The 19,706-nt window shown below is 39.1% G+C and overlaps 1 protein-coding gene across 1 annotated transcript in view; it reads right to left on the minus strand.

Annotated features, from left to right (window-relative positions):
- LOC144318589 (mitochondrial adenyl nucleotide antiporter SLC25A24-like) overlaps positions 1-17,263 on the minus strand; it is a 49,149-nt gene extending 31,886 nt beyond the window's left edge. Inside the window, exons 1-5 of the mRNA XM_077905678.1 lie at positions 16,748-17,263; positions 11,884-12,010; positions 10,806-10,893; positions 4,331-4,442; positions 200-355 (exon numbers count right to left, since the gene is read on the minus strand). Of these exons, the coding sequence (XP_077761804.1) occupies positions 200-355; positions 4,331-4,442; positions 10,806-10,893; positions 11,884-12,010; positions 16,748-17,248 (984 nt within the window). The 5' untranslated portion in view covers positions 17,249-17,263. The remainder of the gene's footprint in view (positions 1-199; positions 356-4,330; positions 4,443-10,805; positions 10,894-11,883; positions 12,011-16,747) is intronic.
- Between the last annotated feature and the right edge of the window lie 2,443 nt (positions 17,264-19,706).

Here is a 19,706-nt window from a genome sequence, read left to right on the forward strand (position 1 = left end):
ATTATTTGTTGTTTGCACCTCCAAGTGGACTTGAGTGCCTGGCAGCCTATTGGATGAGTCAAGGAGATTACTGGCAAAGAAGTAATTTGCACATGAGAATATCAAGGAATCATGATAAGATCTCTGAAACTCTTCTTTTGAAAAGCATCAAATATTATTCACATTACTCAAAAATATGCACGTGAACTATGTAACACACTTGCATTAGGGTTTTTAGACGCTCCAACAGTGCTGTGCATGTTCTAGCGCAAGTACCAGCTATGCCTCCAGCCAACAGATACCTCCCTAACAGGCCGGAGCTTCTTTCTTCATCAGTTAATTCATGAAAAGTCCATCTTTCTCCCATATCAATTCCCTATTGAAAAAATACATTATAATTAGATATAAAATGAGTATGTTCTCTCCTTATAAGATCTAAACAATGTTTTATATATCTCAGCTCCACAATAAATTAAGGTCAACCTTTCCTAGAATGTTGTACTTCACCAACCAACCAGTGTATTTTAAGTAAGTCATAAATTAGCTTGAATTACTACCATTATAAGCTAGTAATATTTAAAATAATAACAATAAAATAAACTAGTAATATTTTACCATGTCTAAGATAATCTTTACATTGCCATTTTTAAGTCTATTACTATTTTTCAATTCAGAATTATTTGTCTAAGATTGAACACAAAAAGAAAAACCCATCGGGTTCTACTAAATATTTGTAGCTGTGATGAGACATAGGCTAATAAACTAGTAGTGAGGTAGCTATTTAATGGGCAATAACATAAAAGTATCCAGTGTTCAAAATCTAGTGGATCCCCATGTTATGTTCAGTCAGACTCTTTAACAAAACAAATATGAAATATAAGCACACATTTGGAAGCAGGTTCCTTTTATATCTTTACCTACTGTGGAATTGGCAAAAAACAAAGCAAAAAACCCTGGGCCTTCCATGTAGTGCCCAGAGCAGATAACAAGCTCTGCTGTGCATGTATCATGAAGTAGGAGATATTTTTTTTTAAGATTTTATCCATTTATTCATGAGAGATACAGAAAGAGAGAGAGAGAGAGAGGCAGAGACACAGGCAGAGGGAGAAGCAGGCTCCATGCAGGGAGCCCGATGTGGGGACTCGATCCCAGGTCTCCAGGATCATGCCCTGGGCTGAAGGCAGCGCTAAACCGCAGAGCCACCCAGGCATCCCAAAGTAGGAGATTTTTGAGGACCTAGAAGGCTGATCGCAGATGTCATGATTAAGGATCTGGGCTCAGGAATCAGATGGAATCAGATGGAATTGTCAAATCTTGACATCCCGAACTCCTAGTTTCCTAATTGAGTGAACTCTCTGGGACTTAGTTTCCTCAAATGCAAAATAGAGACAATACTAATACTTAACTTCGTAGGATTGTTAAGATTAAATACCTTAAAGTATGTATAGCACAGAGCACAATGCTTGACACTAAAAGACACTCAGTAACCATTAATTACTGTTAATATTAATTGTAAAACAAAAACTGAGAGCAATTTAGGCCTCCAAGTGCTTGGCTGTGCATAGTCACTAGCAATAATGTGACTAGGAAACAGCTCAATATCTGTTTAATAAACAAAAACTAACATTTACAGAGCAAAGTCAGAAAGGTAATAGCAGTTATATGTGTCATCTTTAGTTTTCATAATAACAAACCTGAGAGAAGTAAGTATTATTTCCCTAATTTGACAGTTAAGAAAACTGAGCATGGAGAGATCAAATCATTTACCCCAACTCACCCAGACAGTAAGTGGCATAGCTGGGATTTGAACCAACGAACCCTGAATCTAGAGCCTGTACTCTATTCCACCCAGGAAAACTGGCTGCTTTCTACCACTGTGGAGTAAAATTACAGCGCCAAGCATATTTGTCTCTTGTGAAATTGCTATAAGCCAAATAATAGGCCTGCCTCCGGGACTAATGAAGCACTCTTTGTTCTGCTTATATTAACTCTTTGTTAATATAAGCACTCAACTTATATTATTTTGTTAGGTTATCACAAATACCGTCACTCAATTTTCAAAAGAGCTATTTATTTTCCATGCCTGTTTGTTCTTTACCTTCATTATGAAACAGAAACTTATCCTATAGTAGGCGTACAATAAATGTATTTTTCATTGACTTGAATTGCCTTTAATCCTCTTTAAAAGAAAGCATTGAAAGTGAACACTACCAAAAAGGATAAAAATATTGTCCCTATTTGGACACCCAAGAAGAAAAAACAAGGATAAAATCTTCTCTTAATGATTATATATTTATTAAGAGACTGTTGGTAACTGAATAGTTTTATATAAGCATCATGGTAAAAGGAAGGAAGGCACACTCTTACAGCAACAGCAGAATGTCAGTAGTAATGTGCTACTACTGGCCATCGCCCTTTCTCAGAGAAATCTTTTCTAGATATACTGCAGAGCATCATACGAAACTCCTTTTCACTTAGTTCAACTTCTTCAGAAAGCAATTCAAAGCAGGTAGGTTAGATTGAGCTTTTGTATATTTAATTTTGTCATCTTAAGATTGAGGAAGTAGTAGGAGAAAGAATGGAGCAGATTGCTATTTACTATAACTTTCTCTTAAACACATAGACGACTAAAGAAAGTTCAAATGTTAAAAATGAAAGAAAAAATACAGATTTCATAAAGAAACAATAGAAGTCCTAAGTTTTGAAATACTACTCTTTCTGTGTGTCTCTCATGAATAAATATACAAATAAATAAATCTTAAAAAAAATACAAGTTCAAAGTCCTTTATTTTTTACCATTAAAAATGATAACAGCTAATGCAGATGGTGCTTAACAAGTGTCAGACATTGTTCTCCGCTATATGTATATTAACTAGTTTAATCCTCACAATAACCTAATGAGTACTATCTTTAGCTTCATTTTACAAACATTGGGAAACTGAATTAGAGCAAAGTCTCTTTGCTTATAAAGGTCGAGCCTGCATCTGAAACCAAACCAACTAGCTCTAAAGCTCTTGTCCTTGACCATCTATGAGCATTTATTGATGACTTCGGTCTGCCAGGCATTGTGCTAAGTATTTTACATGGATTGTCTCATTAATCCTCACATCCTTATTCTGTGTGGTAGGTCATATTATCATCTTTAGTTTATAACTGAAAAATTTGGGGGATCCCTGGGTGGCATAGCGGTTTAGCGCCTGCCTTTGGCCCAGGGTGTGATCCTGGAGACCCGGGATCGAATCCCACGTCGGGCTCCCAGTGCATGGAGCCTGCTTCTCCCTCTGCCTATGTCTCTGCCTCTCTCTCTCTCTCTCTCTCTGTGTGTGTGTGTGACTATCATAAATAAAAATATTAAAAAAATAATATACCTGAAAAATTTTGGCTTAGAAAGTTTAACTAGTAGGGGCACTTAAGAAGCACACCTGGATTACATGATTCTAGAATTCATGATCTTTTTTTTTTTTTAATTTTTATTTATTTATGATAGTCACAGAGAAAGAGAGAGGCAGAGACATAGGCAGAGGGAGAAGCAGGCCCCATGCACCGGGAGCCCGACATGGGACTCGATCCCAGGTCTCCAGGATCATGCCCTGGGCCAAAGGCAGGCGCCAAACCACAGCGCCACCCAGGGATCCCTAGAACTCATGATCTTTAACACTATACTACCCTCTCTACCTACAAGGAGGCTAATTACTTGACTTCTCTCTGTCTTGGTTTCCTTATCCTAACACAGAATAATAATCCCTACCTCAAAGAGTTATAGAAGAGCAGTGTAGATTCTAATTTGGAATTACTGAACAAAAGCTTTTTAATTTTTTGAGAATTTTAAGAAATTTTGAAGCAGAGATTTCAAGTGCTCTGAGAGACAAGAGCCATGCAGACTATAAGACGAATATGAATGTAAAAAAACCTCGAACTTTAGCACTCTTTCAAAAGAATTCCAGTTATAGTTTATTTGTTTATCCAACAAATATTTATTGGGAATATACTGTGTGACACAGCAATCAGCAATTCACAGTCTCTACTTTCAGGCAAGAAAATAAGCAACTATAATACAGAATAATGTTGTTCTGTAGGAGTAATTAACTGTTAAGTGCATAATTATTCCCAACAAATGGGTAACTTTTGCAAGTTGAAACTTTGAAGTAAATATTCTATGACACTTCAGATATTTGGCATTATACAAATTTGCAAGGAAATAATATTCTATATTATCACTTGTTTATTCAAGCAAAACCTCACTAGCTAATACTCTGGCTCCATCATTTTCTAATGGTTTATAATGCATTACATTTTTATGCCCATGACTCATGGTTTAAAATATACAAATATTAAAGAAGAGACCACTTACAGTAATATAGATCCAGTGACGGGCAATTTCCCTAACATTTCTTGCAGGTTTAAATAAAAAATACTTCCTCCATTCATCCCAGTCCACTGTCATTGACCCATCAATATCCATCCTGTAGATTGATTTTTAAAAGAATATGCTCAAATATAAATCATGATTCATAAAGTTCAAAAAGTATTATCAAAATGACATCTCATATTCTCAATGTCAGAATATTCGGGTTATAGTTGAACTCTATCCCTTGCTCTTCTGTGATGCAGAGTGCATCCTACATCTCCAAACTTCAGTTTCTATGGGAATAAGTCCTACAATATAGGGTTATTAGAGTATTTTTTTAAGATTTTATTTTTAAATAATCTCTATACTCTACATGGGGCTCCACCTCACAACCTTGAGATCAAGAGTTGCATGCTCCCCCAATTGAGCCAGACAGGCACCTTTAGAATATTAAATGGGATTATATATACTATGGCCTTGTAAACTGTAAAAAAACACAAAACTATAAGTGAGTATTCCTGTATCCCAATCTTCTCACATTTCTTCTCACATTTTCCTTCTTTCCATCTGGTAAACCTTACCTTGTAACTTCTCTAGCAACAGAATGATGACTGAACATTACTTTTTTGGTAATTCAGCTCTTAAAAGCCAATTCCCACTTTTTGTGGGTATGAAATTCCAATATAAAAAAATAAGTAATCCAAATACCCATAGAAATAAAACATCCATTAATATGGGATAATATAAGCCAATTTTAAGAATTTTAAAGAATTCTCAGTTAGCCAAATTCTCCATTTTGCTTCCAAAACAGAGTATTCTGCTGGTTCTTGTCCTTTTACTCTTCATGGCTCCTTCTCACTCTCTTTTACTGGTTTCTCCTCAATCCCCCACCTCTTAAGGCAGAGTACTACACTCTCTCCCTGGTCATCTCTTCCAGTCTCATGGCTTTAAAGATCTATAAGCCCATGATTCCCAAATCTCTGTCAGAGTGTTCCTCTGAACTCTAGACTCCTGTTTCAAGCTGCCTGTTTGACATGCCTACCTGTATGTCTGCTTAGCATCTAGAAGATAACAAGAACAAACCTGGGCTCTGATAATCACCCCATCCCAAACCTGCTTTTCTCAGTCTTATCCAAATCATGCATAACCACTCCACTATTCGAGATGTTCAGGCCAAAAATCTTGGCATTAACCTTGACTATTTTTTTTTCCTTTTTATCCCATACATTATCCAGAAGTAAATCATGTCAACATTTCAAAATGTATCCAGAATCCAACTTCCTCCATCCTGGTACAAGCTGCCTTCAAATTTTGTCTGTATTATTGCAAAACTGTCATGATTTGCCTACCTGCTTTCCCCCTTGCTAGTTTGCCTACAAACTATTTTCAATACTTGAGACAGAATGAGACTGCAAAACCTAAGTTAGATCATGGCACACACCTGTTTAAACCATCCATTGACTTAAGAGTAAAAAGCCAAAGTCCTTATAATTTCCCTCTCAAGAGCTGATGTGATCTGATCTCCTGTTAACATTTCCTACCACCTTCTTCCTCATTCACTCTGTTCTAAACACACCAGCCTTCTCTCAGTGCCCTAATCCTGTAAATACACTGCTCAACTTTGCTCTTGCTCTTTCCTTTACCTGGAAGGCTTCCTCGCCCCCCAAAGATTATTACAGCTCCTTCTCTCACCTTCTTCAGATCTCTATTCAAATGTCATTTTCAAGACCTTCCCAACTCACCATGTCCAAAACTGCAGCCCCCTGCACCATTCACACACACACACATACTATTTCCCTCCCCTGCTCTATATTTCCCCTTCTCACTAATGACCATCTAACATATTGTTTATCTAGTTTACTCTTTTACTGTTTTCTTCTCTTATTTATTGTGAGTTCCATAAGAGCAGGGATTTTTGCCTGTTTCCCTCACTGCTATATCCCTTGAATGTCAACTACTCAATAAATATTTGTTGAGTAAATGAATAAATTTCTCCCTACCCACTTTCATCCTCCTGTGCTCTAGACCTAGAGGATGAAATGTTAACCCCTACTGAAAGATTCTCTGTCTCTGTCTCTCTATTTCTTTCTCAAGCTGTTGGTCCCATTCCCCCCAATCACTTATGTCCTCTCTCTGCAACCTATCCAACAGCTTCCTCTCTGATGGTTACTTCCTCTCAAATCTCTCCTATCCTCAAAAAAAATAATGAAAGTAAAAAGACTTGCCTAGTTGTCTTTCCTTCTTATCCAAATATCCCAAATCAGTAAACTACATTCACATTCCCCATATCCTCACCTCCCATTCACTCCATAACAGCCTGACTCAAGTCTCTAGCTCCCTACCAAAAATGCTTTCACTGGGATCCCCAGGAATCTCCCAAGTTCTAGATCCAATGGATAGTTTTCAATATTAATGTTGCTGGCCCTTTCTGTTAAATATGACATATTTCACTCTTGGCTCTTGTGACATCATTAAATCAACTAGAAAACATGTATTGATCTGCTAGCACGTACGAAGCACTGTGGTAGGCACTAACTACAGAATAATGGATAACATACCCTGGTCCCTGTTTCACGAAGCTTACAGTCTACTGGCAACAGGGAGTATAACAAACAAGCCTCTGTAAAGCTGCTCTAAAAGCCAGCACTAGGAAGATTAAAAAAGTTTCAGAGGTTAAAGTCACATCTAAACTGAGACCTAAGGAGTAAGTAGGAGATATTCAAGTGAAGGAGTTGGAAAGTGTCTTCCACGCAGAAAGATCAGTTTGTACAAGTTCTGGAGGAAAGAAACATCATGGTTTTTTAAAAGTTGAAATAAGCTCAGTCAGCCTGGAGCACAGAGTAGAAGGAGAGTTGGAGAGATGATGCAGCTAGAAAGGCAGACAGGGGCCAGATCACAGAAAAAATTCCATGTTCCATCTAAGCCCTTGGTATAGCATCACTTATCAGTATGGACACAAATGGTCTAATGAAGTGAAAACAATTCATATTCAGCTTACACTTATAAAACCACAAAACCATAGTTGAACATAAATCCAGCTAAAGTTATACAAAACCATTTTAGAAACTGTATAAAACTTTATTAAAAGTCATAAAAGAAGATTTAAATAAACATATATAATTTTCATGGAACAGTAAATTTAACATCATAAATATGCAATTCTCTCCTTAACTAATTTATAAATTCAATGCAATTCCAATTAACATTGCAAAAGGAGTATGTATGTGCACACGTGTGTATGTAATTAAATAAGTCAATTCTGAAATTAATATGGAAGAGCAAAGGGCCAAGAAGAGCACTGACACTGTTGAAAATGAGGAAAGTTGACATCAAGATGGATCCTAAAGTGATAGTAAGGGGCACCTGGGTGGTCCAATCCGTTAAGCGTCGGACTCTTGATTTCAGCTCAGATTATAATCTCAGGGACCTGAGTTCAAGCCCCGTGCAGGGCTCCATGCTCAGTGTGGAGCCTGCTTAAGATTCTCTGTCCCTCTCCCTTTGCCCCTCCCCCACTGTTCTCTCCCTCTCAAACACACGGGCGCACATGCGCACACACACATTGATCAAAAAAATAAAGTGATAGTAACTAAGGCATGTGGTAATGACATATAATAGATACAAACGTAAGAGAATAAAGAGACCAGAAACACATTCTTACACAGACAGAAATTTGAAATATGACAGGTAAGCTTTTAAAATCTGTGGGTAAAAATAATAAAATAAATAAAATAAAATAAAATAAAATAAAATAAAATAAAATAAAATAAAATCTGTGGGTAAAAGATGGGACCAATTATTAACTGATAACAAGAAAGAAAGAAAGAAAGAAAGAAAGAAAGAAAGAAAGAAAGAAAAGAAAGAAAGAAAGAAAAAAGAAAGAAAGAAGAAAGAAAGAAAGAAAGAAAGAAAGAAAGAAAGAAAGAAAGAAAGAAAGAAAGAAAACGGAACCTTATTTCACACCATATACAAATATCAATTACAGATGAATTAAAGAACTAAATGTAAAATATAAAACTTTTTAATGAAATATAGATTAAGATCTTGAAGTGGCTCATTGGGTTAAATATCTGACTCTTGGTTCCACTAGAGTCATGATCTCATGGGTCGCTAGATGGAGCCCCACATCTGGGCTCAGTGCTCAGGAGAGAGTGTGCTTGAAATTCTCTCCCTCTGCCCCTCCCCCACTCACACTCATGCTCTCTCACTCTGTCTCTCTAAAATAAATAAATCTATTTAAAAAAGAAAAAGAAATAGAGATTAATATCTTTACGTCCCAGGGTAAGGAAGAATTTCTCAAGATGCTAAAAGAGAAAAGTGGACAAAGAAGACTACATTAAAATATTAAACCGCACAATGACAAAAACACCTAAAATGAACTTAAAAGTAACCAACAGGCTAGGAAAAGATATTTGCAATGCATATAACCAACATAGTATTAATATCCAGAATTTAGAAAGAATACCTGCAGGCCATTAAGAAAAAGACAACCAATCTAGCTAAAAAATAGGCAAAATACATGACTAGGTAATTCACAGAAGAAGAATATCCAGATGGCCAACAAATATATGAAAAGATACTCAAGCTCACTAGTAATGAGTAATATAGTTAAATTAAATCAAATTAAATTAAAACAATAGGGCAATATTTCTGACTCTTTGACTTGGAAAATATTAAAATATTAGAAGGCTACAGTATCAAATATTTGAAAAGAAATACATTTTTAGTAGGAAGCTAGATTGGTAAAACCACTTGGAAGAAAAATTTGGTATATGTAATTAAAGTTAAATGTCAGCATACCCTATAATCAAGCAACTCTACTGCAGGTGATATATAAGGAGATGTATACAAGAACATTTACTGCAGCATTGTTTTGTATTAGTCACACACACAAAAAAATTCTCTTTAACCTAAATGACCATCATCAGAAGACTTCATAAGTAAATTGAATTACATTTATTAAACAGGACTCTTATTGTGGCTAAAATGATTAACTAGGGCTGTATGCACCAGCAGCAACAAATCTCAAAAATAGAAGGCTTAGAAAAAAGCAATTTAAAAAAATATGTGGTATGACATCACTTAAGTAAGGTCTTAAAACATGAGAAACAATGCCATATATTTTAAGGGTATCCCTACAGTAAAATAGAGAGAGTAAAATCTGAATGGAATACATTCAGGACGGTAGTTACTTCTGGCAGCAGGGGAGAAAATGAACATTAAGAATACGTTGAAAACTTCACCTCTGGGGATCCCTGGGTGGCGCAGCGGTTTAGCGCCTGCCTTTGGCCCAGCGCACGATCCTGGAGACCCGGGATCGAATCCCATGTCGGGCTTCCGGTGCATGGAGCCTGCTTCTGCCTCTGCCTGTGACTCTGCCTCTCTCTTTCTCTCTCTCTGTGTGTGACTATCATAAATAAATAAAAATTAAAAAAAAAAAAACTTCACCTCTGTGTAATATTTTATTCAAAAATATTTGAGCCAAATGCAGCAAAATGTTAACTATGACAAATCCAGGGATGGCATGGTTGTCTGTTAAATTTTTACCTCTATCGTTCTATACATTTTCCTGTATGAAACAGTCATAACAAGTTAGCTTTATTCTAGAAATGTTTAATGCCAGAAAATCTACCATATAGATTTATATATATAATTTATTATATAAATAGGTCAAATGAAAAAAGCAGTATAGTTTGATAAAATAAGGTACTTTTTATTGATAAGAGATACCTTTCTGTGTTGTTTTCCAGTGCAACTCCCTACTCACTGTTTGCACTCCCCACCCCCATGAACCATTAGCTCTGTCAGGGTAGGCACCAAGAGCATTCTACTTACCATTGAATCCCCATTGGCTGTTTTGTGCCTGGCAAAAAGTACCAAACAATATCCAATTGATGGCTAACTTGATTGGTTGACTGACTAATAATGTAAAAGTCTTACCAAAAGCAAGAGGTCTATGCACTAAAATTATATCAGTGGGTTAATATTTGGGTGATAGATTATGTTGACATTGGGCAAATTACCTAACCCCACTATTCAAAAACTGCCTTATCTGTGAAATGAGAAACTAATACTTTGACTACAGGGATGCCTGGGTGACTCAATGGTTGAGCATCTGCCTTTGGCTCAGGGCGTGATCCCAGGCTCCTGGGATGGAGTCCCACATCTGGCTCCCCACAGGGAGACTGCTTCTCCCTCTGCCTATGTCTCTGCCTCTCTCTGCACCTTTCATGAATAAATAAATAAAATCTTAAATAATAATAATAATAATAATAATATTTTGATTATAAAGTCCTGTAAGGATTAAAGGAGATAATATATGTGAGATACTCAGAAGAATGCTAGCAAATAGATACTTAATAATTATAAGCTATTATTCATGCTTCTCTAAAGTTTCCATAGTTGTCATTTTTATAATGAAAAGGGCTTTAAAGTAAATAAATAATTTTAAAATGTATACTACACACATATAAGGGCTAACCTTTCAAGAATCTTCACTGCCTCTTCTTCAGAAATATGTATACCTATTAAGTCAAGAGCATCAATAATTTCTGAAGCATCAATCACTCCTTTAAAGGAACAAAGAAAATAAAGATTAACTGGAAGTTTTGAAAAGATACAGATGCAAAGAGTTAATCAGTATTCACTGCATTGTTGCAACATTTCATAAGACATTAATATCTCAATTATCTCTTTTGCTTGTCAAGCTAAAAAGAAGAGACTGGAGAGCTCATATGATATTTCCTATATCAATAAATGACACTACTACCCTCAATGTTGCTCAAACCAATCGTTCTTGCCTCTTTCCTTTCCTTCATCAATTTCAATCACCAAATGTGATCTGTTCTATGCATGAACAGCTCCCAAAGTATTCATTCCCAACACTACTGATCCCATTTTAGCTTAGACACCAATCCATGCTCCACACAAATATGGTGGTGCTACTCCTCTTACTGAAAACTCTTCAGTGGCCTCCCACCTCATTCCCCTGGGGATCAATTCCAGAAACCTTCACAGGCCTCAAGGCCTTCCGTGATCCTGCCGTAGCCTGCTTCTTAGGCTCATCTCTGAAACTCCCCCTTGCTCTCAGCCTCCACCTCACTGGTCTGCCTCCAGTTCCTCAGCCATGACCTGCTCTCCTGGTACAATGAGTCTCCCAGCAAGCCTTTTCCCTGCCTGGAGCACTTCCCTGCTCCTCACTAGGCTACCTTCCAGTCATCTTTCCAGATTTGGCTTAACTACCATTTCTACATGGAGCCTCATGTAAAAACCTTATCAAAATGTTATAAAGATCTTTATATTGTTCAAAAGGAAAAAGCATATTGTTCAAAGGGCACAGGCTTTTTGTTGATGGTTGTTATTTTTGAAAGACAGTATGCAAATAAAAATTCAATCATTTAAAAATATTCCTCGGAAGTAGTAACAGTCAAACAAATGACAGGATTAAATAAATGAATTTTTAATAACCTTTCACAGAAGCCAAATATCAAGTAATAAACCTTTACTAAAACACGGCCAATTCTTGGCTATACATGTTTGCTCACTGTATAAAGACAAACCATCATTATTCATGTCCAAACTCTTAAAAGTCCACCTCATCGTCTTCTCATTATCTTTAAGGTACTGCATAAATGTGCTGAGGTTCAGCAGATTGCAGGCATTAATATCAACAGATTTTAATAGTATCTATAAAAGAGAAGAATGATATTAGAGATATGGGATTCAGACAAGGTAAATTACAAATTATAGTATTTAAACATTTGTACATTTATCTTATATAAATTAGATATTCTGCTATAAATTATTGGTACCTTAGGTTTAGAGTAAAATTGGTGCACTAAAAACAGAATCTTGAGTATTGGAGATTTAGAGGAGTTTAGCAACTGACTAGTCTACTCTTCTACTCAATCATCATGCAAGTATTTGCTCACCCAGTAAATGCTTGAGAAAAAGAAATGAATCATACATAGCCTCTGCCCTCAAGAAGTTTACAGGCTAACAGGGAAGACACCAAAGCCACTCTGATAGAAAATATTCAGGGGCACCTGGGGGGCTCAGTGGTTGAGCATCTGCCTTTAGCTCAAGTCGTGACCCCGGGGTCCTGGGATCAAGTCCTGCATCGGGGTCCCCCTGGGGAGCCTGCTTCTCCCTCTGCCTCTGTGTCTCTGCCTATCTGTGTCTCTCATGAATAAATAAACAAAATCTTTAAAAAAAAATATTCAAGATTCAATAGCCGAATTATGGAAGCACCTTAAGTTTCCTGTAATAGATGAAAGGATAAAGAAGTAACATACATATATGCAATAATATTACTCAGCCATAAAAAAAGAAGGAAATCTTGCCCTTTGCAGCAACATGGATGGATCCAGAGAATATAACGCTAAGTGAAATAGATCAGTCAGAGAAAGACAAGTATATGATTTCACTCATATGTGGAATTTAAGAAACCAAAAAAACAAAAAAGAGACAAATTTAAAAAAACACACACACTCTTAATTATAGAGAACAGAAGGGAGGTGGGTGGAAAGATGGGTTAAATAGATGAAAGGGATTAAGAATACGGTTATCTTGATGAGCACTGAATAATGTAGAGCATTGTCAAAGCACTATATTGCACACCTGAAATATGACACTGTACATCAAAAAAAACTAGAACTCTTGTGAAATATGTCTACATACATCCTAAAATTCTTTTTAAAAAATATTTTATTTATTCATTCATGAGAGACACAGAGAGGCAGAGACGTAGGCAGAGGGAGAAGCAGGCTCTCCTCGGGGAGCCCGATGCTGGACTGGATCCCAGGACCCCAGGATCATGCCCTGAGCTGAAGGCAGATGCTCAACCACTGAACCACCCAGCGCCCCCATTTTATAAAATTCTCACAATAATAAAGGTTTTATTGAAGAACAGAAATACTAAATACATCATAAACTAAAATATATCAAAAGAAAATGTTCAAGGTTCAGTGAGAAATAAAGATGTGAGGGAATTCTTCATAGAACTGGCTTCACCTGGGACGCCTGAGTGGCTCAGTGGTTGGGCATCTGCCTTCAGCTCAGGACATGACCCTGGAGTCCCAGGATCAAGTCCCACATCGGGCTCCCTGCATGGAGCCTGCTTCTCCCTCTGCCTGTCTCTGCCTCTCTGTGTCTCTCATGAATAAATAAATAAAATCTTAAAAAAAAAAAGTGGCTGCACCTGGCTATTTTTTAAATGAGTAGCAAAAAAGTAAACAAAGATACAAGAGTGTGAGGGATGTAGCAGACACCACTAGCTGTCCACCAAAATTCACTCTTGCCTTCTTTGGGCACACTACTAGATTACATTTCTCAGTTTCCCTTGCAGTTAAAAACGGTCATGTGAGCAAGGTCTCAGCAATGAAGTAAGAGTGAAAGTAATGTGTACTGCTTCTAGGCCTAGCTAACAACACCCTGCATGCTCATTCCACTTCCACCAGCTGAGTGCAGGTAATGATGAGCCCCTTGAGGGTGGTAGAGCCACAAGAAGAAAGGAATCCAGATCTCTGAATACAAGGTGGAGAACTGTTCCACCAGCCTCAACACCTACCAAGAGATCATCTTGTATAACATGCTAAGAGGCTTGGAGTTTTCCCACTGACATTGTCCAGCCCCTGAAGAATTTTAAGCAGAGTCATGATAGAATCAGTTATACCTTTTAAAAGGTGGCATATGGTGGCAACGTGGAGGAAGAAATGCTGAGGGGAAGGCAAGAAGACCGGTTACAGTAACTTAGGTGAGATATGGTGGGGGCCCAGGCTTCCCAGGAATAACAGGTGTGGAGACAAAGGGAACTGGCTACGAGATCTACAGGGATGACATAGGACCTGTGGTGAACTGCATGTTGGGCAAGGGAAGAGGAGGGCTGTAGAATGACTCAATGGTGGAGCATTTACCTAAGACTATGATCACAGAGGGAAGTGGAGAGACTCAGAGCTGGGGACAGCTACCCATCTGGGAGTCACCCACCCTAGGATGGTACTTGGAACCTTGAAAAGTAATCCTGAAGCCCACCTGCATTTGAGGGGTGAGCCAAAAGAGAGAGTCCATAAAGAGATCTGAAAACAAGAGCCAGAAAGCCGAGATAAAGTCCCAAAGGGGGAAATACAGGAGCATCATTGGTGTCCCATGCGGCAGAAAGAACCCAAGAGCCAAAGTGCACAAAGAAGTCCCTAGTGACCTTTCCCAGAGGGAAAGAATGGAGACAGAAGCTACACTGCAGACAAGAAAAGGCAGAAGTGCAGACAGAGCTTTATCAAAGACCAGACTACATACAGAGGAAAATGATAGCACAGTTTCTATCTAGGTGGCAAGCCAGGGCCATAGGAGGATCACTGTTACTAGACAGGAAGAGTCTGAAAATACAGAAGAAAGAAAGGGAGCAACAGATGTTGTACTTTTCCTATTTTAAAGGAGGCAGAGAGGATGTGAAGCTGACAATGTAATTGGTAGAACCAACTGTGAGAAGAAAAAGAAAAAAAAAGAAAAAGAAAAAGAAAAAGACACCTCATTTCTTGAGACTAGTGGCAATAAACTAAGCCTGGATGTAAATAAAGGTAAGATTATAGTCCGAGTATCAAATTTATTGAGGCTTGCTAACTGCTTTGGGCTCAGTAAACAGTTTTAGGCACTTTTCATCTATTTTCTCATTAATCATCATAAGAGCTAGGCACTATTATTATTTTACAGCTGAGGAAAATTTACAAGAGGGCCAGAAATCTGAAAAAATTCAGTGCAGTTCACCTCTATTTACTCATGGAAGTAAATAAAAGGCATGTTCAGCTACTGGAAGGGGAGCAAGGAATGACAAGGGCTGTGATTGGGGTAAGTCAGAGTTTCTCAGCATCAACATTATTGATATTTGGGACCAGATAATCTTTGGTTGTCCTATGCATTATAGGATGTTTAGCAACATCCCTGGCCTTCATTCATTAGGTGCTAGTATCACACACACACACACACACACACACACACACACATCCATTGCTGTCATGACCATAAAAAAATATCAAGAATGTCAAATGTCCCTGAGGGGCAAAACCAACCTAGTTGAGAACCACTGGGATAAATGGAATGAAGATAGGGCTGACTCTGGACAGTCTGATGAAATGGAGGACCCAGATCTTTATAAGAAGGAAAATGGAATATTATGATTCCAGGGCTACATTCAGAAGGAAAGCATAAAGTCATCAGTTTGTTTTCTGTGTAATGCAAAGTGAATGCAGCAAAAAGTCTTAGACACACAGAACCCAGTGAAATCAATATACATTGTCTATAACTAAAACTGACATCTGTGTTTGGGTAGGCCTCAGGGAACAAATCATCAATTTCTGTAACAAACTGTGACCCAGCATCATCCAAGATATGTAGTTATCTCTCCAATTTCTCTGGCATGCATTTTATAAATCCAAAGAATTATGAACTTAACAGTAACATATACTGTTGTATGTTTTTCTGGACTCCATGTTGTGTGACCCCACATCCATTATTCAAGTCAACCCTACCATATGGAAACTTATTAAATACTGTTTTCTTTTTCTTACTGAATTTAAGTCTCTTCACAAGAAAAAGATTTCTACAAAACTTGATGTCCCCTTCCCCTTTTCAAACACATGTGCTCATGATGCTGCTGGGCCTCATAGTCTCTTAGAGAAGCTTAAGTTAAAACTTTTTTTTTTCACTCTAGATGGTCAGCTGGTTAACTGTAGGGCTGTGGAAGTGGGCGTCTCTGGAAACACAGCAGTCAGTATTGACATCATCATTTGTTAAGCTTAACAATAATTCTATACTATATAGTGTATGGCATATTGTTGTAGTATCAACACTTCAACAGTATTAGGTTAAACTGAAAACATGGGTTGCAACTAATCCATTAGTAACAGCCAGGCACACACAGGAAGGCCCCAAAGGGCATAATGCAGGGCTTTCTGGAGCAAACCGCTGTGTGGGCTGCATCGCCCAGGCTATGGGAGGCCCTTGCAGGACCAGCCATCACAGGCCATCAAGGCAGACCCTTGGAGTTCCCCAAAGCTAACGGATTTTCAACACAGGCCATATGCATTTAGTCACTGGGGGCGTTTGGTCAACGTGGTGCAAGCAGGCCTTTTAAGATTTTCGATGGCTTCGACCCCACTTAGGCAAGATGGTGAAGCCTTCCGTTTTGACCAAGGTAGACCACTATCAGGACAGAAACTAAGGGAAGGTGTCCCAACAGCGGGCTGCTTTAAGTGAAGCAGCTCACACGGAAAGAATTTCTGAGCCTGGAGAGGAGCTCAGGAAGGGCTGAGGGGGTCTTCTCCGTACCCTACCCTCCATCCGCGTTTCAACCCCATCCCCCAGTCCTAAGGGCTCCAGCTGGCCTGCGGCACCTCCCACTGCCGGCGGCCTGAACGCACCAAGGCCCACCTCTTCTTCCTGGCCCACAGGGATGCCCATAGCTTCCAGTTCTTTCTGCAGCTCTGTGATGTCCACCATGCCGTTCCCGTGGTGGTCCAGCTTCCGGAAGAGCTCTTCGAAAAGGCGGTCGGATTTGTCTTCCTGGCCAGCCACTGTGGGCAACAGGAAGCCCCACACGCGGCGCAGCATGGTCCCGGAGCGCGAAGGCCGCCCCCAGTCAGCCGGAGCTGCCCCCCTGCCCCCCGCTGGGTACCGGGCGTCGGGAGCCCCGGGAGCAGCCCGGCCGCCGCGCAGCAACCGACCCGGCCGCATGCGCTCCCTCCCGAGCCTCTGGGTTCCAGGCCCGCAGGCCCGCCTTTCCTGCCTGTTGGGCAACAGTCCTGCTCCGGATTTGCTTCTGCCAGTTTTGGTGGGGGGCAAAGCTGCTTGGGACCACCGTTGTTGTTGTTGTTGTTGTTGTTGTTGTTGTTGTTGTTGTTGTTGTTTTGCTGTTTTGTTGTTCAGATTCATGTTTGGCCACGGATCCCAGACAGCACATTCTAATGCAAACTCCCAGCTGAGGGTGGCCTCATTATGAGCTATTAGAGGAGGATTTTTTGTTGTTTTGTTTTTTGTTGGTTTTTTGTTTCTTGTTTTTCAGTTTTGTGCTCAGAGCCAAGGTTGACACAGATCCGCCACCATGGGGCCATCCTGAGCCAGTCCTCTCTCTTCCTCTTATTAGGCCAAGGCTTGGTCTCTTATTCCCATAGGGTTGTTGAAATCCAAACCCCTTAGCAACCAAGGGAGAAAATATTAAGACTTCTTTTTATATTTATAAAAGTAAGGGGAGGGGCACCTGGGGGGCTCAATGGTTGAGAATTTGCCTTTAGCTCAAGGCATGATTCTGGGGTCCTGGGATTGAGTACCGTATGGTGCTCCCTGCAGGGAGCCTGCTTCTCCCTCTGCCTATGTCTCTGCCTCTCTCCCTCTGTGTCTTTCATAAATAAATAAATAAAATTTTAAAAAAGAAAAAGGGGAAAATAAACTTTCTAATATTTAACATAAACTGACAACTGCATGTATATATAATGCTTAAGTGTACACAAATTGTGGGTGAGTGAACAAAGAAATGTGGAACCCATTGCTCCTCTGTAATGGGATTGACCACCTCATCAGTGGGCTAGATGAAAGATTAGTTAAGAAACCCCAGAGTCTAAAAAGAAAAAAAAAAAAAAGAAAGAAAGAAAAGAAAAGAAAAGAAATCCCAGAGCCTGTAACCAGCAGCCACCAAGGATTGCCATCAGAAGCACTGCTCAAGTCAAGAGAACAGATCAGCCATGGTGGTTGAGCAATGGAGAACAGCATTGAACACATAAACAAAAGGACCAACTGATGCCAACCAGCATGCTCTAAGGACCTAAAAAGGCATTTTGGCCCTTAGCTCAGTGGCACAGAAGTCACAAGTAAACCACATTACAACCTCAGACACCCAGATTCTCTCCTAGGGAGAAAATTAGTGAGCAACCACTTTTTATCCAAAAGAAAGTAAATACTATCTAAAGGAGCTGATAATCAGGGGTTACTGATGGCTTAGTAGATGAAGCATCTGCCTTCAGTTCAGGTCATGATCCCAGAGTCCTGAGATTGAGCCCCGCACTAGGCTCCCTGCTCAGCGGAGAGCCTTCTTCTCCCTCTCCCTCTGCCGCACCTGTTGCTCATGTACTCTCTCACACTCTCACTCTCTCTCAAATAAATAAATAAAATGTTTTAATAAATAAATAAATAAAGGGGCTAATCAGTTATCAGACTGTCTAAGCATTGAAACAAATTAGATATTTGGTTAACTTAAAAATTTTTTTTAAAGATTTATTTATTTACTTATGATAGACATAGAGAGAGAGAGAGGCAGAGACACAGGAGGAGGGAGAAGTAGGCTCCATGCCAGGAGCCCGATGTGGACTCTATCCGAGACTCCAGGATCACTCCCCGGGCCAAAGGCAGAGGCCAAACCGCTGAGCCACCCAGGGATCCCCCAATTTTTTTTTAATACAGCAGGTGGGACTCAGGAAAAAGATCAGAAACACCAGGTTAGGCAAGTAAAATACATTTTATGCACATATCTGATTTTTAGTATGAGCAGAAATTTAGGAGCCTTTGTTCCATTAGTATCATTCTGAACCCCTGTTTTTAAATTACCTCTGTGTGAACTGATACAGCTGATTGTTTCCTTATGATCTCTACTGATGTTGAGGCAACAAAACAAGGTGAAAGTCAAAACCTAAGGATAGCAGAGGGGCGCCTAGGTAGCTCAGTCAGTTGAGTGTCCACCTCTTGATTTTGGCTCAGGTCATGAACTAAGGTCATAATCTCAGGGTTGTGAGATCCACCCTACACTGGGCTCCCCACTCAGTGGGGAGTCAGCTTGAAATGTTCACTCTCCCTCTTCCTCTGCCCCTTCTCCTTGAGTGCTCTCTCTTTCTCAAATAAATAAGTAAATCTTTAAAAAAAATTTTTTTTTAAGATTTAAAAAAAAAAAAAACTAAGGATGGCAGAGCAGAAATATGGAAAGGGCCCAAGCTCTTAATCACATTGCTGAGCTAGTGAACCAACTCTGGAACCAGTTTCCACTGGACCTGTTTGGACAGAAAACAAACCAACCTCTGTTATTTAAGCCACTTTCTGCTGGGCATTCCATCACAGCTGAAAGCATATTCATAGAAAATCATTACTCATGGAATAATTACAAACTGAGATGAATGTAATGAAGGAGAATTGCACTCATCTCAGTTTGGAATTATTCTATGAGAACATAGCAGGGACCATAATATATGTTGGGGGATGAAGGAAGGCCTCTTAGTTTAGGTAATACTTAAGCCAAGATCTGAAAGATACGTAGAGGTTTGCCCATTAAAAGTGAGGAAAATAGCATTCCTTGTATTTTTAACATTCCTGAGAAGAAAAGAATTTAGAAAGTTCAAAGAACTAAAAG

This window comes from Canis aureus, chromosome 8 (genome assembly GCF_053574225.1).
Source record: "Canis aureus isolate CA01 chromosome 8, VMU_Caureus_v.1.0, whole genome shotgun sequence".
NCBI classification, from domain to species: domain Eukaryota; kingdom Metazoa; phylum Chordata; class Mammalia; order Carnivora; family Canidae; genus Canis; species Canis aureus.